Source organism: Nerophis lumbriciformis, linkage group LG33 (assembly GCF_033978685.3).
Source record: "Nerophis lumbriciformis linkage group LG33, RoL_Nlum_v2.1, whole genome shotgun sequence".
NCBI classification, from domain to species: Eukaryota; Metazoa; Chordata; class Actinopteri; order Syngnathiformes; family Syngnathidae; genus Nerophis; species Nerophis lumbriciformis.
The window spans coordinates 3,498,711-3,523,119 of NC_084580.2; the positions used below are offsets into that span (position 1 = coordinate 3,498,711).

At 40.7% G+C, this 24,409-nt stretch overlaps 1 protein-coding gene across 2 annotated transcripts in view; it reads right to left on the reverse strand.

Moving 5' to 3' along the window:
• Positions 1-24,409, reverse strand: part of gpat2 (glycerol-3-phosphate acyltransferase 2, mitochondrial) — a 280,683-nt gene that overhangs the window by 154,065 nt on the left and 102,209 nt on the right. The window contains exon 3 of one of the 2 annotated variants that reach the window (XM_061928929.1): positions 12,654-12,715. The exons of the other annotated variant lie outside the window; for it this stretch is intronic. Within the exon in view, the coding sequence (XP_061784913.1) occupies positions 12,654-12,675 (22 nt within the window). The 5' untranslated portion in view covers positions 12,676-12,715. The remainder of the gene's footprint in view (positions 1-12,653; positions 12,716-24,409) is intronic. 2 annotated transcript variants of the gene reach the window in all.

The following is a 24,409-nucleotide window of genomic DNA, read 5'->3' on the forward strand; positions in this document are numbered from 1 at the left end:
GTTACCATTTAGTGGTCAATTGTACGGAATATGTACTTCACTGTGCAACCTACTAATAAAAGTCTCAATCAATCAATCAAAACACATAGAATCATCATACTGATGTGATTATATGCATCAAGTGTTCATTCAAGGCTGAGGCAAAATATCAAGATATACATCGTGTATCGCAATATGGCCTTAAAATATCGCAATATCAAAAAAAGGCCATATCGCCCAGCCCTAGTTTCAATGATGCCATTTCTGTTTGTCATGTATAATTTTGTCTATTTTGTGTTTATCCTTGAATAAACAGGTCAGTTTCTTGTTACCAACCATTGTGTATTATTCAAACTCCCCTAATTCAGCTGGCTAGTTGTTATCAAGAGTACTAAAACCCTTTTCAACATGATTCTGACAACTAAGTAGGCTAAATAACTTTAAACTTTAATACATACTCGGATAGGCCAGTATCGGTCAGTATCGGTATCGGCCAGTATCGGTATCGGATCGGAAGTACAAAAACCTGGATCGGGACATCCCTACTCATGACTACACCCCTACCCATGCCAGCCTACCCATGCCAGCAATACCACTATTACATTTGCAGATGACACCACAGTAGTGGGACTCATTTCTGGGGGGAATGAGTCTGCCTACAGAAATGAAGTGAAGCGACTGACTGGGTGGTGCAGGGAAAATAACCTGGTCCTTAACACCACCAAGACGAAGGAGCTGATCATGGACTTCCGGAGGAAAAAAATGGAAAGTATCCAACCACTGTACATCAACGAGGACTATGTGGAGAGGGTCTCTAACTTCAGGTTCCTGGGCATCCAGATCGAGAATCTGTCGTGGAGTGCAAACACCTCAATTACCATCAAAAAGGCACAGCAGAGACTTTACTTTCTGAGAGTCCTCAGAAAGAACCACCTGTAACAAAAACTGCTTGTGTCTTTCTATCGCTGCTCAATAGAGAGTGTGTTGACATACTGCATGTGTGTATTGTATGCCAGCTGCACAGCGGCAGAGAGAAATGCACTTCAGAGGGTCATAAAAACTGCCATGAAGATCACTGGCTGCTCTCTCCCCTCCTTAGATGAACTGTACAGTGCCAGGTGCCTCAAAAAGGCCCAACAACATCATAAGGGACCCATCTCAACCCGGACACAAACTTTTTGAACAGGACGATAAAATGCCGGACAAACAGGTTCAAGAACACTTTCTACCCGAGAGCAATAGTGTCGCTGAACACAATTAAGGCATAAAAAAGAATGACTGTGCATGTGAGCTGTGTGCTTCGTATTTTATGTATTGTATTTATTTATTTTTATCTCAGTACCAATGTTCTTATGTTTTATATGTTTCATCTATGAATTTGCACTAAATGGGTTTGCTTGCAATTTTGTTGTATAATGTACAATGACAATAAATATCTATTCTATTCTATTCTATTAAAGGTGGAGTGTTCCGTGCAGGATTATACCAAGCAATATCGCTTTCCTACTGTGTACTACTGCGGTAACTTGTAGCAGACATTTTTCACCATGTTTGATTGAAGAAATATGCGAACAGCTGATCACCGTGATCAAACTCAAATTAATTGCACATCTTCCATATTTGTTCATGCAGCAGGGTAACGCTAAATCCAATCATCAGATACCCTGTTATCATAGTTCGGAATAGGTAGATAACTTTGAAGTCCACAACGAAAAGAATAGCTCGGCACACGACCCTCCACTCCTCCCATGCCACCACCATGTAACCAGCAGCAAACGTTCCGCCAGGACAGACAAACCTCAGCTTCTCGTCGAGAAACCTTGTCAATTGCGTTGAGACCAGTCGATCAATTACATGTTTAGCTTTGAAGAACAGTGCAGAGAGAGGCTCCAAAAAGTTTAGAGAAGACAAGATCAGACGAGACAAAGAGGTAAAGCAGGGAAAGATAAGGGAAAGAGAGGGAAAGCATCCGCCTTTGTTGAGAGCAAGCAAGAAATTGGGGGCTTCAGGGGGCCTGACTTCTCCCTTTACTAATATTGTTATTATGTAGATTCCTTAAAACCGGATTTGTTTTTGGTATTTCTTATGCCAGAGTTAGAAAATGTGAAAGCACACCCCTGTTACTATACACATACCATGTCCATTGCGGAGCACACTGATTCTCAGGCGGTTAAACTACTAATGCAAGGTTCTGCCATAACTTACTTTGCGAAATGGCAAGTCATAAACTTAAACACAATGTCATGAACCCACATGGTTCCGGTAGTTGTGACCCCAAGATACAGGAAACAGGAGTTTGATGAGCAGGTAAGAGTTTGTATTATACTTAAACAAGGAGGAAGCAGTCATATGTATGTAACGGTAATGTAACGGTTCTCAACATAATCAATCCTCGAGCACTGAGGAACAGGCGAGGCAGGCATGAATAGCAGTTGAATAGCCCCGCCGTAGTCAGTAGGTAGTCTTTGAAGTCGAATGTGCCATCCTTGTCTTCTGTTGAGCACTATAAAGTGTTTACACTCAGGGATCCCAGTGAGGTTAAAAAAATATAGAAATTTAAAAATATCTACCAGGGTACAAGGGGGGGTTGAAGAGATATTGCCATTTTTAAGATGCTTTGGAAGACATTTCCTACATAGAAAAATCTTTAAAAATGCAAGAAAACACACCAATGGTTTCTACCATTGGTGTGTTTTACCATTGGTGTGTCATTGGTGTGTGAAAAGGGTGGAGTGCCATCTCCGGGTTGGGGAGGAGATCTTGCCCCAAGTGGAGGAGTTCAAGTACCTCGGAGTCTTGTTCACGAGTGAGGGAAGAGTGGATTGTGAGATTGACAGGCGGATCGGTGCGGCGTCTTCAGTAATGCGGATGCTGTATCGATCCTTTGTGGTGAAGAAGGAGCTGAGCCGTTAGGCAAAGCTCTCAATTTACAGGTCGATCTACGTTCCCATCCTCACCTATGGTCATGAGCTTTGGGTTATGACCGAAAGGACAAGATCACGGGTACAAGCGGCCGAAATGAGTTTCCTCCGCCGGGTGGCGGGTCTCTCCCTTAGAGATAGGGTGAGAAGCTCTGCCATCCGGGAGGAACTCAGAGTAAAGTCGTTGCTCCTTCACATTGAGAGGAGCCAGATGAGGTGGTTCGGGCATCTGGTCGGGATGCCACCCGAACGCCTCCCTAGGGAGGTGTTTAGGGCACGTCCGACCGGTAGGAGGCCACGGGGAAGACCCAGGACACGTAGGCTAAATGAACCTCTTCAACATAAAATATGGTATTGATTTTACGTGTATTGGTATCTAGTAGTATCGACGGATTTCAATCGGTACCTACTAAAGTACCAAATCTGGTACCCATACCTAATTTCAATGTAACTGTAAAGAATAAAATACAACTTAATTTTTAAAAAGTCAGACCTTATCAATGTACTAAAAAGTAAAAGGGATTTTGTTGAAGTGTGACAAAACAGCATTTGGAGATTCAAAAGAGTAAGGATACAGAGAGTGGTGCTCAAATGCTGCAAGGATTAAGCATTTTGGGATTAATGTGGTAATAGGAGACCAGTGGGAAAGGGAGGAATAAGATATTGCAACACGAAATCCATTGTCTATATTGCATATGAGCCAGTTATGTGACCTCAGGATTAACCCTGATTAACACTTAAGTCTCTTTTCATGAATCTCCATGATCAATTCCCATTACACAGTCTTGTCTGTCTTTTGTTAAAGCAGATGCAAAATCATTAAACTTAGTTTGTGTAACTTTGTGGCTACACTAGAGGAGGGCCTTGCATTTCTTACCTGGGCCTTCAGTGGGGACTTAACGGTCTAATCCACTTCTTAATATCACCACTCTCACGTCACAATGATACATTTATCATCAGCAATAATATACAAAAAGGCGGGGGGCGGGGTTAAGGGGCTGTAAAAAACACTTATCACTTTATAGTAAAAGTCTGACAGCTGAAGTGACAGTTTTTTACTGTAAAAAAACAATGCTACATAGCCCCATTGCGAGCATAGTTTATGTGACATTGGGCTGATTCTGAAGGCCCTAAGAAGAATACACCGACATGGCAACATGTATAAACTGAAATTTGATTAGACAAAAACATCTACCATACACCTACTTGAACAAAGTGCAGCAAAAATACATGCTAAAAAGTAAAGATAGAATAATAGACTGTTGGGAACCAATTAATGCAGTTTCATGGAACAAATACTCTAAATTAAGTTGCAAATGTAGGCGAGTGCTTATGATAGTGTTTAGGAAAGACATCTTTCTGGCCCTGACTACCCCCACTTGGCTATACAGACTACATTGTGAAACAACATTTTAGCAAAGTAAATGTCTTTATCAACGTAAATTTACAGATTGACAAAGCCATTATGGTTTGCCAGAAATGGCCAAACTACGGTCAACGGGCCATATACAGCCCATTAAAGACCTACTGAAATGCGATTTTCTTATTCAAACAGGGATTGCAGGTCCATTCTATGTGTCATACTTGATCATTTCGCGATATTGCCATATTTTTGCTGAAAGGATTTAGTAGAGGTCATCGACGATAAAGTTCGCAACATTTGGTCGCTGATAAAAAAGCCTTGCCTCTACCGGAAGTAACAGATGATATGCGTGTGACGTCACAGGTTGTGGAGCTCCTCACATCCGCACATTGTTTACAATCATGGCCACCAGCAGCGAGAGCGATTCGGACCGAGAAAGCGACGATTTCCCCATTAATTTGAACGAGGATGAAAGATTTGTGGATGAGGAAAGTGAGAGTGAAGGACTAGAGGGCAGTGGGAGATAGGGAAGATGCTGTAAGAGGCGGATGGGACCTGATATTCAGCTGGGAATGACTAAACAGTAAATAAACACAAGACATATATATACTTTATTAGCCACAACACAACCAGGCTTATATTTAATATGCCACAAATTAATACCGCATAACAAACACCTCCCCCCTCATGTCCATATAACCCGCCAATACAACTCAAACACCTGCACAACACACTCAATCCCATAGCCCAAAGTACCGTTCACCTCCCCAAAGTTCATACAGCACATATATTTCCCCAAAGTCCCCAAAGTTACGTACGTGACATGCACATAGCGGCACGCACGTACGGGCAAGCGATCAAATGTTTGGAAGCCGCAGCTGCATGCGTACTCACGGTACCGCGTCTGCGTCTCCAACTCAAAGTCCTCCTGGTAAGAGTCTCTGTTGTCCCAGTTCTCCACAGGCCAATGGTAAAGCTTGACTGTCATCTTTCGGGAATGTAAACAATGAAACACCGGCTGTGTTATCCGGCACAACAGTCAGGGGGTGCATTCTACGGCGGGGGTGCGTTATCCGGCACAACACATGCCGCAATACACCGCTTCCCACCTACAGCTTTCTTCTTTGCTGTCTCCATTGTTCATTGAACAAATTGCAAAAGATTCACCAACACAGATGTCCAGAATACTGTGGAATGTTGCGATGAAAACAGACGACTTAATAGCTGGCCACCATGCTGTCCCAAAATGTCCTCTACAATCCGTGACATCACGCGCAGGCGTCATCATACCGAGACGTTTTCAGCAGGATATTCCGCGTGAAATTTAAAATTGCACTTTAGTAAGCTAACCCGGCCGTATTGGCATGTGTTGCAATGTTAAGATTTCATCATTGATATATAAACTATCAGACTGCGTGGTTGGTAGTAGTGGGTTTCAGTAGGCCTTTAAACTTTGTAATCCAGCCATGCAAGACGTTTCCTCGCCCCTTGATGTACCCTTTTTAGGTGTTTGTGCATTTTTGTGCTGCTGTTATGAAAAGCTATTTTTAATTTGCACAGTTTAGAGAGCACCGTGTTGATTGAGTTTTTAACTATGACACTGGACGACTTTGACCTTTTTTCAAAGGCTTGTTCAAAGGCTTGTCTTTTACTCCAAACACAGCCATCTTTCCTCGACGCCTCTCAACACAGGCCAAGTAAATCTATGATTTACATCATTGATGACTTTGAATTGGTCGATGAATCGTCTCAGCTCTCCTGCCTTAATCTTTTATTATTTAACTTGAGTTTTTGTTTCTACAATGTTCATAATGTCATAAGCATTTTTCAGAGTTAAATAAATGATTTTGAAACTCATTTGACCAGCATGCATCAATCAGACTTGGGTCATCAGAAATATGCGTTTATTGTCTACCATTAGCTCAAAATGTATGTATCATTGGTTGCTTAGCTACACATGTTTAATCACTTCAAGCAGAAAAAAAACATAAATGCCTACAAAGTCATAGTATTCACAAAATGGACTTACATGGTTATCACAGCCACAATATCAAAACTAGGGAGGTAATGATATTACAATTCTATATTACGGTTAATGTGACCAAAATCATCCTAGTTATCATTAGTATCACAGTATTGTTGAATGTGTCCTTGAAAGCACTGTAAAAACACCTTGTCTCAAATTGTTTTGAGTAAAGATCGAGAGCATAGCTTGTAGGTTCAAAATGCACAACTGAATAGCTTACTTGTTTAGACTGCAATGTGTTTATCCAAGTTTGGATTGGTAGATGGTGTTTCTTAATGGGAAAAGACTAACGTCTCTTGTAATCATCTTAGCATTCAAGCTAGCGAGCTAGCGGCAGCCAGTCTGTGAGTTTATCAATGTGCAGTTATCAATCATGATTTTTCGATAATTTGATTTGAAGCAGTAATACTTACTGTCGGGTGTTTTGCCGCGGTTATCATTAATGTACAAACCCTGTTTCCATATGAATTGGGAATTGTGTTAGATGTAAATATAAACGTAATACAATGATTTGCAAATAATTTTCAACCCATATTCAGTTGAATATGCTACAAAGACAACATATTTGATGTTCAAACTGATAAACTTTTTTTTTTTTCAAATATTCATTAACTTTAGAATTTGATGCCAGCAACACGTGACAAAGAAGTTGGGAAAGGTGGCAATAAATACTGATAAAGTTGAGGAATGCTCATCAAACACTTATTTGGAACATCCCACAGGTGAACAGGCAAATTGGGAACAGGTGGGTGCCATGATTGGGTATAAAAGTAGATTCCATGAAATGCTCAGTCATTCACAAACAAGGATGGGGCGAGGGTCACCACTTTGTCAACAAATGCGTGAGCAAATTGTTGAACAGTTTAAGAAAAACCTTTCTCAACCAGCTATTGCAAGGAATTTAGGGATTTCACCATCTACGGTCCGTAATATCATCAAAGGGTTCAGAAAATCTGGAGAAATCACTGCACGTAAGCAGCTAAGCCCGTGACCTTCGATCCCTCAGGCTGTACTGCATCAACAAGCAACATCAGTGTGTAAAGGACATCACCACATGGGCTCAGGAACACTTCAGAAACCCACTGTCAGTAACTACAGTTGGTCGCTACATCTGTAAGTGCAAGTTAAAACTCTCCTATGCAAGGCGAAAACCGTTTATCAACAACACCCAGAAACGCCAGAACCATCCGGATTGTTATAGGCGCAAAGTTGAAAAGCCAGCATCTGTGATGGTATGGGGGAGTATTAGTGCCCAAGACATGGGTAACTTACACATCTGTGAAGGCACCATTAATGCTGAAAGGTACATACAGGTTTTGGAGCAACATATGTTGCCATCCAAGCAATGTTACCATGGACGCCCCTGCTTATTTCAGCAAGACAATGCCAAGCCACGTGTTGCATCAACGTGGCTTCATAGTAAAAGAGTGCGGGTACTAGACTGGCCTGCCTGTAGTCCAGACCTGTCTCCCATTGAAAATGTGTGGCACATTATGAAGCCTAAAATAACGGAGACCCCGGACTGTTGAACAACTTAAGCTGTACATCAAGCAAGAATGGGAAAGAATTCCACCTGAGAAGCTTAAAAAATGTGTCTCCTCAGTTCCCAAACGTTTACTGAGTGTTGTTAAAAGGAAAGGCCATGTAACACAGTGGTGAACATGCCCTTTCCCAACTACTTTGGCACGTGTTGCAGCCACGAAATTCTAAGTTAATTATTATTTGCAAAAAAAAAATAAAGTTTATGAGTTTGAACATCAAATATCTTGTCTTTGTAGTGCATTCAATTGAATATGGGTTGAACAGGATTTGCAAATCATTGTATTCCGTTTATATTTACATCTAACACAATTTCCCATCTCATATGGAAACGGGGTTTGTACTTTATCGTTACATCTGGCATATTCTGTTGTATTTGTACCCTTATTTTGGTTTTCACTCTGCTGACTTCCAGCTTCCATGGTTACAGACTAGAGGTAGGCTGGTACTGGGAGGCACCATGAGCAGCAGCTGCTGGCATTCTGCAATTAAGACTTGCCCCTAGTTCAGGGGTCGGCAACCTTTACCAGTCAAAGAGCCATTTTGACCAGTTTCACAAATTAAAGAAAACAATGGGAGCCACAAAAATCTTTTGAAATTTTAAATGAAATAACACTGCATACAAAGTTTTTTTCTTGCTTTGTGCTATGTATTAACCAAGGGTCTCAGACACGCGGCCCACTCTTTAATATGAAAATTGAATGTTAGTGCGGCCCGCGGGTTTTATATGAATGGCGCTTGACAGTGTCATACTTGTCAACCCTCCCGATTTTTCCGGCAGACTACAAATTTCAGGGCAACTATTCTCTCGAACGTGCCGTGATGGTACAGCATTTAGCGCCCACTACAACCAGCGTGCCGGCCCAGCAACACGTTGTATGGGGCTTCTGCTTGCTCACGTAAGTGACAGCAAGGCATACTTGGTCAACAACCACACAGGTTACACTGACGGTGGCGGTATAAAAAAACTTTAACACTCTTACTAATAATGTGCCACACTGTGAACCCACACCAAACAAGAATGACAAACACATTTCGGGAGAACATCTGCACCGTAACACAACATAAACACAACAGGACAAATACCCAGAATCCCATGCAGCCCTAACTCTTCCGGGCTACATTATACAAACCCGCTACCAAACCTCGCCCACCTCAGCCGACGCACAGAGGGGGGATGTATAATGTAGCCCGGAAGAGTCAGGGCTGCATGGGATTCTGGGTATTTGTTCTGTTGTATTTATGTTGTGTTAAATCGGGGGAGACGGCAAGTATGCAGCTGAGCCGTATCAGAGTGATCAAAGAGCCGCATGCGGCTCCGGAGCCGCGGGTTGCCGACCCCTGCCCTAGTTAGTTGTTTGGCTGCTGCTTGTCATTAGTCAGATTATTTTCCCTGCTGTCTTGTCATCACATGTTCTATATAGGATTTTTGTGTAGATTAGGTTGTCATGATAGTGTAATTTCATTTTATAAAATATTTTTAATAGGTCTTTCAATGTGATTAATCTCTTTATATTTTCAAAATGTGCAACTCTACTTTGGCAAATGAAGGCTGTGAAATTTTTTTCTAGATTTACTTCTTAAGGAGAGCATTCTATAGGTATGGCTCATTACAATAAACATCCCACATGATATGTAAGTGCAATGTAGCTGAGCAAAGACCATTGGGGTGATGGGTTTGAAGATGTAGTGTATACCTAATATTGACATATTGATTCAGGAAGCGAACATATCTCCATGAGCTGAGTCAAAAGAAGACTTCAAGAAGAAGAGGTGTTGGAGAGCAAACAAAGGCAAATGCATACAACGTATTCACTGGGGGTTGAATGGGTGAGAGGAAGGTCTTGTTGATTGTAAAGGGCAGAGGGGGCGTAGAATAGGTGGCGAGATCAGTAAGGTTTTCCAGTCAATTTAATTAATTTACAGTATGTGTTCCGGCCTACGCTATTAAAATGTGTCCAACATTCTAACAAATACATAAGCCGTTGCGCTTTACATAACAAATGCAACATCAAAACGGGTTAAAGAGTGTGCAGGCCTCCATACAAATATCAAATGTAATGAAATACTGAACATCTTCCTATTGTTTCAATACTATTTATTTGGAGTTACCCCAATAAACTTGGCAATACATTGCGACTGAAACAAATACAGGACCAAATGTCAGTAATAAAAGGTGCATCTTTTATCAGTGCTTCTCTGTGATTTAAACAAATATTTATGAACCCCAACCCCCCCCCCCCCCAAAAAAAAACACTAACACCTTAAGTTGTGCATTGTCTGTTAAATGTGTGCACTCATCCATGGCTAAGGTTACACATGCAGCACTCTGAATATTTGCATCAAGCTGCAACAATACACAGCTGATATTGGGATTTACTTGATTTTATCACATAATTTATCTTTTTTTTGGCCTTCAAGTACGTAAGTCTCTGCAGCAGCATTCAAGCACTTTTTCACAATCCTCCCATCACTGTTGGGCTGGACAACTAATTGAATTTTAGTTTCAATTTTGATTATTGCTTCTCACGATTACGAAAATATAATTTTTTATTTTTTATTAAATGAGTAATGTGCATGAAAATACCGGAGTTTATGACGATGAAACAGATGAGGAGCGAAAGGGTGAGAAAAGAGAATGTATACGAGAAGTTTGGGATGTCACCATGGTTGCTACTTTTTATTTGACACAGTTCTAGTGCGCCTAGGCATGATTTTGATAAGATTTTTCCTGTTCCGATTCCACTTCACGATTCAGTTTCTTAACGTTTCTCTTATCAATTCTTGTTTAGAAAAAAAAGAGAAAAATGGGTGGATTTGCATCAATTGTGTTTAGTTTAGCGGTAGCATGACCTTATAAAGCCTACAGGGAGGTCTTAAGACTTTTTTGTAAATAAATATAAGAAATTAATACTCTTTTGTAGAATTTAATCATGTGCACATTAGACAAAATGTAACATTTAGTAACATGTGATATTAACTTATTACATGCAAAGTGACATATGTCAAGCCTTTATTGGTTATAATTTTAATGATTATGGCTAACAGTTTATGAAAACTTCAAATTGAAAAATCTCAGAATATGTAAGGTTTCAAAAACTGTAAGCTATGATGATCAGAATTATAACAAATAAAGGCTTGCGTGTAATAAGTTAATAGCACAGGTTAGTTTCACGTTTGAAGTTAATTGCTGACATGAATGGACTTTTACACCATATTCTAATTTTATGAGTTTCACCTGTATAATATAATGCCTAATCAAAAACTGGTGGGAGGAAAACATGCAACTTTTCTCTGATTACAATTGAACATTCATCCATCCATCCATCCATTTTCTACCGCTTGTCCCTTTTGGGGTCGCAGGGGGTGCTGGGGCCTATCTCAGCTGCATTCGGGCGGAAGGCGGGGTACACCCTGGACAAGTCACCACCTCATCGCAGGGCCAACATTGAACATTCACCGACCAAAAATGCAAACTTTTGACCACAAACTTAGTCGCTGCTCGGTGACATTCGTCTAGCGGCAGACGTGCACTGGGGCTACTGTAACCATTTTTTAAGCTATCACACAAAGAAAGACAGCCATGTGAGACATACAGGTAAAAGCCAGTAAATTAGAATATTTTGAAAAACTTGATTTATTTCAGTAATTGCATTCAAAAGGTGTAACTTGTACATTATATTTATTCATTGCACACAGACTGATGCATTCAAATGTTTATTTCATTTAATTTTGATGATTTGAAGTGGCAACAAATGAAAATCCAAAATTCCGTGTGTCACAAAATTAGAATATTACTTAAGGCTAATACATAAAAGGGATTTTTAGAAATGTTGGCCAACTGAAAAGTATGAAAATGAAAAATATGAGCATGTACAATACTCAATACTTGGTTGGAGCTCCTTTTGCCTCAATTACTGCGTTAATGCGGCGTGGCATGGAGTCGATGAGTTTCTGGCACTGCTCAGGTGTTATGAGAGCCCAGGTTGCTCTGATAGTGGCCTTCAACTCTTCTGCGTTTTTGGGTCTGGCATTCTGCATCTTCCTTTTCACAATACCCCACAGATTTTCTATGGGGCTAAGGTCAGGGGAGTTGGCGGGCCAATTTAGAACAGAAATACCATGGTCCGTAAACCAGGCACGGGTAGATTTTGCGCTGTGTGCAGGCGCCAAGTCCTGTTGGAACTTGAAATCTCCATCTCCATAGAGCAGGTCAGCAGCAGGAAGCATGAAGTGCTCTAAAACTTGCTGGTAGACGGCTGCGTTGACCCTGGATCTCAGGAAACAGAGTGGACCGACACCAGCAGATGACATGGCACCCCAAACCATCACTCAACCATGCAAATTTTGCATTTCCTTTGGAAATTGAGGTCCCAGAGTCTGGAGGAAGACAGGAGAGGCACAGGATCCACGTTGCCTGAAGTCTAGTGTAAAGTTTCCACCATCAGTGATGGTTTGGGGTGCCATGTCATCTGCTGGTGTCGATGAGGTGGCTACTTGTCCAGGGTGTACCCCGCCTTCCGCCCGATTGTAGCTGAGATAGGCTCCCGCGACCCCGAAGGGAATAAGCGGTAGAAAATGGATGGATGGATGAATGAATTTGCTCATTGCTATTTTTATGTTTTTGTGCATTATTTGTTGCCGTCATCATTAAACAAACAGGTTACTCATCAGTTACTCAGTACTTGAGTAGTTTGTTCACAACATACTTTTTACTTTTACTCAAGTAAATATTTGGGTTACTACTCTTTACTTTTACTTGAGTAATAAATCTCTAAAGTAACAGTACTCTTACTTGAGTACAATTTCTGGCTACTCAACCCACCTCTGGTAAGGACTCCAGTCATTACAGCCTACGCTCACAGGATGTCCTCCACATGTTGGTTCCTAGAGCCAACACAGAACTTGGTAAAAAATCATTCAGTTATGCTGCTCCCTGGTCATGGAATGACATCCAGAAAGATCTGAGGCTACCAGAATTGATCACTTTGGGGGAGTTTAAGTCAATTTTAAAAGATCGAGAAACCATTTCTCTACTTGCTTTTAAATTGAATTATTACCTAATCGTTTTAAATTATTTTCGACCTGTTGTGGTATGTCTGCTGTTGTTCTGTTGTATTGTCTTGTAATTTTATGAATGCTCCAAAGCATTAACACATATGGTTTTTATTATTGTAACTTTGTTTGTGCCGCCCTCTTTGTCAGGTCGCTCTTGAAAAAGAGGTTTTAATCTCAATGAGTCTTTACCTGGTTAAATAAAGGCAATTGAGTCAGTGATTTTTTGTTGTTGTCATAATTGACTACATAAATGGTAGACTTATACATGATAAAATGTACACATTACATTTTAATGATGAACAGAAAATAGTTACAATGTTATTGAACATTATATTAAAAACATGATTTCTCTAGGTTATGAACTTTAAATTGCCAAAAAATTAATGTATATAACTTTGGGTATGTAAATAATGTAACACTGAAATATAGCAGTTCTCATTATATTCTTAATAGTAATGTTTGTGCGTCAAATACATGTTTGTGTTCCATTTTCATTATTTCCTGTTATGTAAATACTATTATTTTAATACAAGTGTACGCACTGCGCATAATTTCATTTTGCACTCCAAGTGAATACGTTATACCAACTAGCTCTAACAAGCTCGTTTTCTTAATAAAATGGCGGGCGATCTGCTCGACAATTTTCAAAATACACTCCTTTGAATGCACGTTGAAAAATTCACTGGAAAAAATGAGGCTTTAATTAGTCTCCAAGTCTGAATTGTTTCTGAAATAATGTGATGCACCATGCATCTGTATATGCTAAGTTATGCAGTGTTGATCCATTACATTGTACAGTAATTTTAAAAACCTTACTAAAAGTGGTATTTAGACAACTTCAAAGATGCGTTATCCTTTGTACTTTATATTTTAATCGACGAAATGTACAGTCATTTTTAGTCGACTAAAACTACACTAAAACTAAATTAAAAAAATCAAACCTAAATACATTTTCGTCATAAGAATATGACTGAAAAATTAAAAACTGCTGCCAAAATTAACATGGATGATTTCCATGTTGACGTAACCGCGGACGTAGTCCCATAACTGGCCAATAAAACGGACCCAACATAAATATGGACCCTCTTAAAGATGCCCTACACAAACAAGTTGTTCGCCTAAACCAACAATTTGTCGAATGACGATCATATATCAACGATGTGGCCGCTTGGCAAGAGGCTCGGATGGAGGCGATCAAAACTGAATTAATGGTTCCAGCAACTTAGAGTCCCTGGACTTATGGTGGAAAAGAGCCTAATGTATTAATGTAATTAATCGAGATCGGATAATATAAAAAAACATTGTGATCCTTTTTTTTGCCATATTACCCAGCCCTAATATGTATATATACAAATTAACATATACATAGTTGTCAGCCTTTAAACAATGCAGGTAGGAGTTGATTGATTGAATATCACCTCCATCCACCCAATCACTGTATTAGGTAGATGGAGGTGCACAGAGAAATCAAGGCTATATTTGTCCAGGAACGTATTCAGCCGAAGGTCATAATGCAGGAGCCTGCTGGGTTCACCCTATTCTGTCTTACTGCCAAGCATAAAAACAGAGTGGGAGAAATATGTGGGAGTGACCTTTGGTAGAGCAAAGCACTCACTAGTGTTTAAAGGTTTTATGTTAAGGGCAAGTGTGTGAGACTCACATCAGCTGGGTCCCAATGGCACAAGAACTGAAAACTACTGTACACTATATTGTTTTACTCTTACACAAAAGAATCAAGCTCACAAAAGAAAGGCCAACTTAACTATAGTCAATATAAACAACACGTTTTGTACACTATAAGTACGCTAAATTATAAACTTGCTTTTCTCTTTCTCTCCATACTTCATGTTTTGTCTCAAGACATTGAGGGTTTATATCTCACTTGTGCATATCTGAGTAATGTTTGTTTATTTTCAGGGGCGTTTCATCAATCGATTCAATCGTTAGCAACTGGACTGTTCAGTTTGTCTGAGAAGATGTTTCGCCTCCAAGTAGGCTTCATCAGTTCATTCAGTTCAGACTAAGACTTTGTTCACACTGCAGAGAAGGATGTCTGATTCTGATTTTTTGTCAATATTACAAAAAAATTTGATGTCTAATGTAAACAGGGCTACACGATTAATCGACATTGAGGTTTTAATTGGTGTAATTATGTAACCGCAAGACGCTGCGTGTTTTTTTTGCTGTCACCAGCATTTGAGTGACAGACATGTTTGCCAATCAGAATTGTTGTGCCTTGCATTTCTTTCTCGCTTCACACAGGGAGAAAGAGGTCTCACTCTGTGCATCGCTTTCAGCACCTGAGCACGTTTATTTAACAGTAGAATTAACAGAAGGCAGTGAGCCCTCTTTACAGTCATTCACAATCTTTGTCTGAGTGAGCGGAGAGCGACTCAACGAGACCGCACACACAGGAAGCACAGACGGAGAGCCTCGCGTATCGCAAGTGAGAAGTTCAGCAAAGTAACAAAAAATTAGGAGGAAAAAAATATGATAATAAATGCCAAATGTCCTGCGGTGGGGATATTTCATCTTAAAATCGGACGGCAATATGGTCCATCAACACGGACAAATGAGCAAGAATGCCATGATCAACAACAACAACAACAAACAAAAAGACAACGTCCGACCTAGTTTTTTCCAACTGGGAAAAAAACACTGTATTTGCTAACATAAATGAGGCCATTTTATTTTTTGTTTATTTATTTGGGATAACAAAGTTATTTACCTTCCAATTACAGTACAATGGTAAACAATTCTACAGTAATGCAAAATTAAAATGTATATTCTTTTTAATGGTCACTTGCATTATTAATATAATATATTATGATTACACTACATTACAAACACTGTATAGTTTTTATCGGTTATTTCTTTAGTTTAAGAGCATAAGTCTGTCTGCATACAGTCAAATGAAAGAAATTATTGCATTTTTCTCTAAGACAAGTATATGATGACAGTCCAAAAGTAACATGTCTTTCTTCACTCGTTATTTTCGCAGCTTCATGCATTTATATGTATAAAATGGCCGGGACTCGTATGGGCACGTTGCTGTGTGGATGGCCGGGATGCGGTGTTTGCATTGGGTGTGGGGGCTGTGCGGTGTCTCTGCGTTTGGTTGCCGGTATGGGCTCTGCAGGGTTGGGTTGGGGCGGGCGGGGGCTGGCTTTGTTTGGCGGGGGGAGGGGCTCGCGTGGCGTCACGTTAAAGTGGTCTGGTGTGGGTCACGGGCTGTGGCGGGGGGTGGCGGCCTCCTGGCCGTAGTTCCTGGTTGTCGGCCGCGTGGACTGGGGGGATGTCCGGGCCCTCTACTCCTCCTACTTATAGCGCACACAGTCACACATATATAGGACTTTGGGGATTGTCCTGCGGGGAGGCATGGCGGGGGGTTGAGGATGCCTCCAATGGGGCTCCAGTCCTCCTTTCTTGTCCCCTGCTCGTCCATCCCTCAATCTTAGCTGCATATTAGACACTTAGGATTTGGGGGGCTTGGTTTGGTTGGGACCCACCATGACCTTGATGTCCCCCAATTTTAATCGCATTATTAGTTCCCACAAGCATACATATCTCACTCACGCTACAGTACACACATCAATAGGGACTGGAGGTCGGCTGTAACGGCTGACCTCCTAATTTTAACTACACAGTAGACACTCTGGGGGCCTTGTACACATGCATGGGGGGTTTGGGGTTCGGCGCACCCCTCATTGCCTCGTCGGCCGGCGGGGACTGCGGTCTGGTGGCCTGCCAGGCTTTTATTCATTTATTATTGTTATATATATATTTTTTATTTTTAATGTATTTATTATTTTTATTTTTATTATTACTCATTTTTATTTTATTTTATTTTTTAAATTTTATTTTTTATTTTATTTTTTTATTTTTATTTTATTTCATTTTTTTTTAATCTTATTATTTATTTGTGTGTGGCGTCGCGCGGGTCTCACTTCCTGTTGGATGGGGTCCGTGCCCGTGTGGCCCGACCTTGCGCTGTGGGGTCTCTGTTGGTGACTTGGTGTGGTGGCGGCGCAGCCCCCGTGTCTGGTCTGGATGCTGTGTCCCGGTTGTTTGGGCGGTGGTGTGTTTGTGCGGGTTTGGGTTGGGGTGGGGGGCCTTTTGGTTGGGGGGGTTGTTGGTGTCTCTTGTTTGCGTGTTGGCGTTCGGGCTGACCGGCGGGCTGGCGCCGGCTGGTCTCCGTGGCCCTGGTGGCGTGTGGTTGCTGGTCGCAGTTTTTCTTTGATCGCTTTAATTTGATTGGCTGGTGCTGGCTGTCTGGGGTTATTGCGGCTGCTGTTTCTGCTGCCGTTTGTTTGTGGTGTGGGCGCCCGTGGCTGCTGGGTCTGGTGCAGGGGTGTGGCTGATGTTGTGACTGGTGGCAGCGCGCGCGCGTGATGGCTGTCGGGGCTGACGAACTGTGTATATGTATGTATATGTGTGTGTATGTATGTATGTTTATATATGTGTATGTGTACATATGTGTATGTATATGTATATATGTGTATGTGTGGGTATGTATACGTGTATGTGTGTATGTGTATGTGTATGTATGTATATTTCTGGGGGTACGCTCTGGGCCTGCCTGTCAGACGGGGGTCGACGCCTCAGGCTACTGCATCCGAACTGCGTGTCTGGAGCTCCTGGGTCCCGCTGTCCATCCCTTCCGGGTGCCCGTCTTGGTTGGGGCCTGTTGGGCCTAGTCCCTGCGTCTATTGTGGTAGCTTGGTGCTGCAAGGTATTCCGAGGTGCTGCGAGTCGGCCAGTTGCTGGGGTAGTGACCTTGTTTGTCAGCATGTCTGTGATCTTCTTTTAATTCTTTTTTTTTTTAATTAATTAATACATTTATTTATTTATTTATTTATTTTTAAAATATATTTTATTAATATTATTTTTTAATTTTTCCCCTCCCTCAGGGGGGGGGCTCGGCGGGGCGGTTGCTGGTTGTTCCATCTCCATCGTTGGGGTCCCTGCGGGTGGGGTGGGTGGTTCCCGTGGCCCTGTGCCTGGGTGGTCCTGCGGCGGCCGGTTTGGGTGGGGTGGCCGGGGGCTGGCCTCGCCGCGCTCTCCGGGGGTGGGGGGTGGGCTCGTGGGGGCCCGGTTGCCGGTGGGGCGGGGGCGGTCTTCCCGTCCGGTTGCGGGGAGTCTCTGGGTCCTTCGGGCGGGGCGTCTCGCCTTTCTGCCCGTGTGGGGTGTGGTCTCTCGCTGGCTTGGGGTCTGGCTGTCCCCTGCTTTTCTCGTGCCCTGTCCTCCGCCGGGTGCGTCTGTCTGCGGCCTGCTGCTGGCCCTTGTGGGCGGTACGGTGGGTCGGGCTCTGGGGTTCCTGTCGCTGGCCGGCTTGGCTGCGTGGGGGCGGTGGTCCCTGGTTCCCTGGGCACCACGCCTCCTGTTTGTGGGTTGGGCTCTCGGGGGTGATGGGGCCGTGCTCTGGCTCCCACGCACTCTGGGAGTCGAATGTATTGTACATGCAAATTCACATATGCTCACATACGTACATAGGTACCTACGCTCCCACATACATACACAAATACAGTACATATTTACCTACCTAATGTTCGTACATCCACACGCACATTCAATATACAAACATACACATACTGTACATATACATTCACTGTACAAACACATATACACATTCTGTACATATACATTCATTGTACAAACACATATACACATTCTGTACATATACAAGTACATATGCATACTTACACTCATGCACATAATCACGTTTCATCAAACATATATTAACGTTGTTGCCCTAGGGTAAACTGGGTGTAACACATGGCACACTGACAAAGCTTAACCTATTGTGACTATAACAATCTACAAGGTTAATGTAGGTTGCTTCTCTTTCTCCCCCTCCATTTTTCTGCATTCTTTCGTATCTCAAGTTATCATTACGTATATGTATTGTTGCATTTAAACAACTGTATTGTTGATAATAAAGGTAAATTATTGGTATTGTTCATTATCAATAGCGCTATTTCTATTGGTATTTGTATTGATCCATTTGTAGTGTAATAATGCTCATTGTCATTTCTGTATTATTTTTTTATTTTTCGCTAACTGCTTATTTGCTATTACTTTTACCATCATATTTGTACATGTCATATTTGCTGATGTTGCTCTATTGTTGTTGTTGTTGTTGTTTGCTGTTGTTGTTTTTGTCTCTCTGTCTAATCCCCCTCTTGTCCCCACAATTTCCCCCTCTGTCTTCTTTTTTTTTCTCTTTCTATCCCCTCCTGCTCCGGCCCGGCTGCACTAAATGATAATATAAATACATTTAATAAAGTCAAATACAAATAAGGCAACAAGAGAAGTATCCTACACTTCTCTTTTGTAAAGTAAATCTGAACAGCCGACATGGGCATCTACATCAACTATATGATTTGCCTGAGAAGCTGGACAGGACATTAAAAAAAAAAAAAAAAAAAAAAAAAAAAATATGTATAAAATATAAAAATCACAAATCAATCACAATCACAATTTTGGAGAGAAAAATGGCAACTCGATTTTTGTTCCTCAAAATTGTGCAGCCCTAGTCTCAATCCTGGCACATTGTGGCCATTTCAGAGATTTTGTGCTATCAAAGTCCAGCTTTTCTGAACCGAATTATTGCGCATAGAAGATTAAGAAGGTAGAGGGCAAGCATTTTGGCTTTCACAGTGGTGGAACATTGTTCCTAAAACATTGTTTTCGCCTGTTTTCTGCTTTTTTGTTAACTATCTGTTTGTGTATTTTGGTGAAATATTATGAGCGTTCGGACTAAAGTCACATTCAATACATGTCCGATTTATATCCACATACGAAAGTGGCCTGGGTCAGATTTTAAAATTTCAGAATTGCACTGTTCACATTGACTTTAAAAATTGTGATATAGGTTGTGTGTAGTGTGAAGAAGGCCTTAGATTGGTCAAATCTAGTCAGGGACGGCACTACATCAGCGGCTATAGCTCACCCACTTAACCACACTTTCTGTGAGCACACACCATTTTGCACTGTTTTGTTTACACTGACCTGGGTTGTTCACCAAACACAAAGTGAGTGTTTACTGTTGGGTGATTGTGTTTTAAGTCGGCGTGCAGGTTTGTTGTAGTCGCGCACATTCGGCAAACTGGCTTCTCGGGGTCAATAGGTTTATCTTGTTCCAAAGGTTTAAACTGAAATATTCCCACATTGGTGCCATTGAATTTGGTTTTGTGATAACTGTGTCCATGTTAGCTGCTACATACTAACTAGTTGCACTGTGTGATGCTAGCGGGCCAGTGGCTGCACAAAGAGTCAAATACACTTAATGAGGACAAGATAATTGACCCCCTTCTTTTCATTCCACTATGGCACAAAAGCGCATAGCCATTAAAAGCGACGAAAAGCGTAAATACTCTTGAAGCATGCACGTGTTGATTTATCGACGAAGGAAAACCTACCGACTTTAATTTTCATTTATCGTTGGTTAATTGACTTACCGAATATCGTCCCAGGCCTACTGATTTTTAAATTGGGGAAACAAAACAAGCACTAACATGACACAGCATAGACTCTGCTGTCTACCTGCACCTCAAGGAGAAACAGCACTCCTTTGATCACAAAATGTACAGATTTTAGACAGGCAGGGCGGATTTATAGAAAATGGATGGCTGGATGGACTGTATTTAGCATTGACAAAAGGGTTGCGGTTTTGCATCTTAACAGTTGTTTTCACTGCGATAGGGCAGAACCATCCTTGCCTGTGTATGCTCTCCTTATGTTGGAGGATAAATTGTTGGAGCTTTTGCACCAGCATCTGGACTAGAGCTGATCAATCTAAATCTATGACGGACAGGGGTAGAATTAAATAAGCTCTGCTTTGTCCCACTCCTTATCAGACATGTTATAATAAGAAACAGGAAATGTGTGATGCATTATATTTTAACTGTATGCATGTTTGAAATAAACTTAGGCATAAACTGATAAAGCCTACTTTGGTTAAGGGGAAAAGTCTTCTAAGACAAACTGAACAGTCCAGTTGCGATCGATTGAATGCCCTGAGAATACAATGATCTGGATGAATGAGAACGTCTATAGACATTACACAAGCGGTTTATAGTTGGCTAAATACATATTTGGCTCATATATGACATATGCAATATGACAGGAAAATGAGTAACCTGTCGATCATTTAGTGCAGGGGTCCCCAAACTTGCATTGGGGTAAAACAATTTATCGACGAAGGATATATGTGCAGGTGTGACAATTACACACCTACTATACATATATATATATATATATATATATATATATATATATATATATATATATATATCTATATCAATCAATGTTTATTTATATAGCCCTAAATCACAAGTGTCTCAAAGGGTTGCACAAGCCACAACGACATCCTCGGTACAGAGCCCACATAAGGGCAAGGAAAAACTCACCCCAGTGGGACGTCGATGATATGATGATATATATATATATGTGTGTGTGTGTGCGTGTGCGTGTGCGTGTGCGTGTGTGTGTGTGTGTGTATGTATGTATGTATATATATATATATATATATATATATATAAATAAATGTGTGTGTATATGTCTATGTATATGTCCATGTATATATATATGTATATAATATATACACATATACTATATACTATATATATATATATATATATATATATATATGTATATGTGCATATATATATATATATATATATATATATATATATATATATATATATATATATATATATATATATATATATATATGTATTCATACATATATATTCCTCGCGCACTAATTGACTTAAAGAGCGCACTTGCTCCATGTCACGTTATCGATGGTAAAATGCATTTTTAGACAATATGATTTGCCTGAGTGGCTAGGAGACGGTAGAAAATGAACTAGTAAGGACAAATTAAAAAAAAAATAATACCAAAAAAAAATAAAAAATGATAATAATTTTTTTATTTTATTTTTTTAACTTGGGACGTCCCGCGGGCCGGATTTTGGGCCGTAGTTTGGGGACCCCTGATTTAGGGCTTCAAAGTGAAAGGCCGAGGATAATCACTGATCTGCTGATGTGTAATGATAGTTACTTTTTCCACTGTGGAAATGTAAGCAAGTAGCTGTCTTTCTATAGTCTAATGAAATATATGAGTTCAGATTTAAAGATTGGATGACAAACTAATTTATTTTGTGATGTAACCAAATTATAAATCTCTCCTCAAGTATACAGGTGGTCCTTGGATTACAAACAAGTTCCATTCCTAGACTGTGATGTAAGTCTAGTTTTAGTGTAAATTGGAAATTTCTCCTAAATTAATACCTAAATTAACATCACTCCCTCAAGTCACTCACACAATAACAGGACACAAGAAGGACATATAAAATATACAAATATATTTTACAACTTAAATTACCACTATAGAAAAGAACAATGTGACATTGGTTAAAGCTTCAAGATAGAAACAAAAAGAGATGGTGAACAATGACAACTTTGAGTACCAAAAAAAGAGAATATAGACTGGAATTTAAGAAAAGACAAGCGGAGGATACAGGACTGAAATCTTGCTTTTAAAAATATAGTTCTTTGAAATGGCTATGACATTTAAAAAAGGCCAGACTTCCTGAGAGCCACTGACACTCCCTCCATTAGAGAAGGCCACTCCATGATTATACATATCAAAAACATCTTAACACAGGCCATGCACTTTACATCATACTGTATGTGCTGTACACTGTAAAGCAGTGGTTCTTAACCTTGTTGGAGGTACCAAACCCCACCAGTTTCATATGCGCATTCACCGAACCCTTCTTTAGTGAAAAATCAAATGTTTTTTATTACAAATTCAAGACAAAGTTATATCTTTTTTTTACTGGTGCACAAAATGAACGATGCATGAACATCCCCTTTTTCAAAGAACAAAACCAACACAGAGCATGAACTCACAACTCACACCTGCAAATCAGTGTGACTTCTGTGGTTGCTGTATACATAATACGCCGATAGGGAGAAGTTTTAATTTACACGATGAGTCGGTGTGTCTTGACCTCCGTGGCGGAGGCTCCGCCGAACCCCTGAGGCCAACTCACCGAACCCCTAGGGTTCGATCGAACCCAGGTTAAGAACCACTGCTGTAGAGTCAACAGACTATGTGTGTGTACATAGACAGGCAGCATTTGTGTGGAGTAAGTTAGAAAAACAGACTGAACGATGGCAGTGCTTTAGCATATACATATATGTTTTGGGATCTGCATAAGCGACAAAAATTTCAAAATCAAAACAACTGAGGCATGGCGGAAATATCTATACAAAAAAACAAATATTGCCTTCCTTTGTTTCTCCTCCAAACGAGCCGTTTCAAATGTGTCCAATTTTTGACAATTTTCCGAAGTGTGACATCAGTAGCTATTTCCATATTACAGCAGAGATTTACCCACAGAGCTTTGCGCGAGTCCGACATTGTTTTTGGACAATGTAGTCACCAAGTTCCTTCTATTTCCTCTATTCTCTTGTAGTTTGACAGACTGGCTCGTACATGCAGCATGTGCTATTGCCATTTCTAGATTCCAGATTTCAGGTGCAGACTGGCAGCCAACCACATATTACACACACACACAATCTAATCACTTGCATTGATTAGTCAACTGTGGTTTAGCCTGGTGGATGGAGATTAAGGACCTGTTGTGCACCGTGTGTACAACAAGCCTCCGGACAAGTCTCGTTTATTCCAATGGGGTCCAAAAAGGCACCAGAGACCTAGGTTATACCTTTCCTGAAGGCAAATAAGACAACTGCATCTTGTTTTTACAAAAAAAGACTCATTCAATAAAACTCGTCAAAATAAATCATGAAAAACAGAATGGAATAGAATAGAATAATTTACTGTCATCAAACATGAGACTACGACAAAATGAAAGGAACGATTGAAATATGCACATATCATGTCACCATAATGTGACAAAATTATCCTGATTGCTGTCAAGTTACAGCCTTGCCTCAATTAACGAGTATCTTGAGATACGAGCGGTCCCTCAGTTTTTTGTTATGTTTTATGTTGCCAGTATAAATGTGACTTACGAGCCTGCCCACTGATAGAGGGCATAGTAAATGTCAAATAGTTGCAGTAAGGTCCACCCCCGAAATGTCCAGTCTTCCTTGCTCGTAATAGTTTATAGCTACAGATCCACAAAACTTTCCGACCACGGGTATGGAGAAAGTGTAAAGGACAGTGCTGAGAAGAAAAAGCGGATGATATTCATTAAACTGAAGAAATAATTAGCATCATGACTGACGGTGTGGCCATCTTGGCGAGGCAGTTCAAGTGTAGCATAAATACTCGGCAGACCTGGCTTCATACTAAAGTTGGCAACAGTTTTTGTGCAAGCATAAAACTGCATTTATCGCTGAAAATATGGAGAAGCTGCTGATAGTGTGTGCACCAAAGAAGCAGCTTGAAGAGACACCAGAAGTTTGTTCCCCAAAGTATAAACGACCAGCATTCGGAGTGGCACTTATCGTGCAAGCTCTTTGTACCATGACAGACGCATGA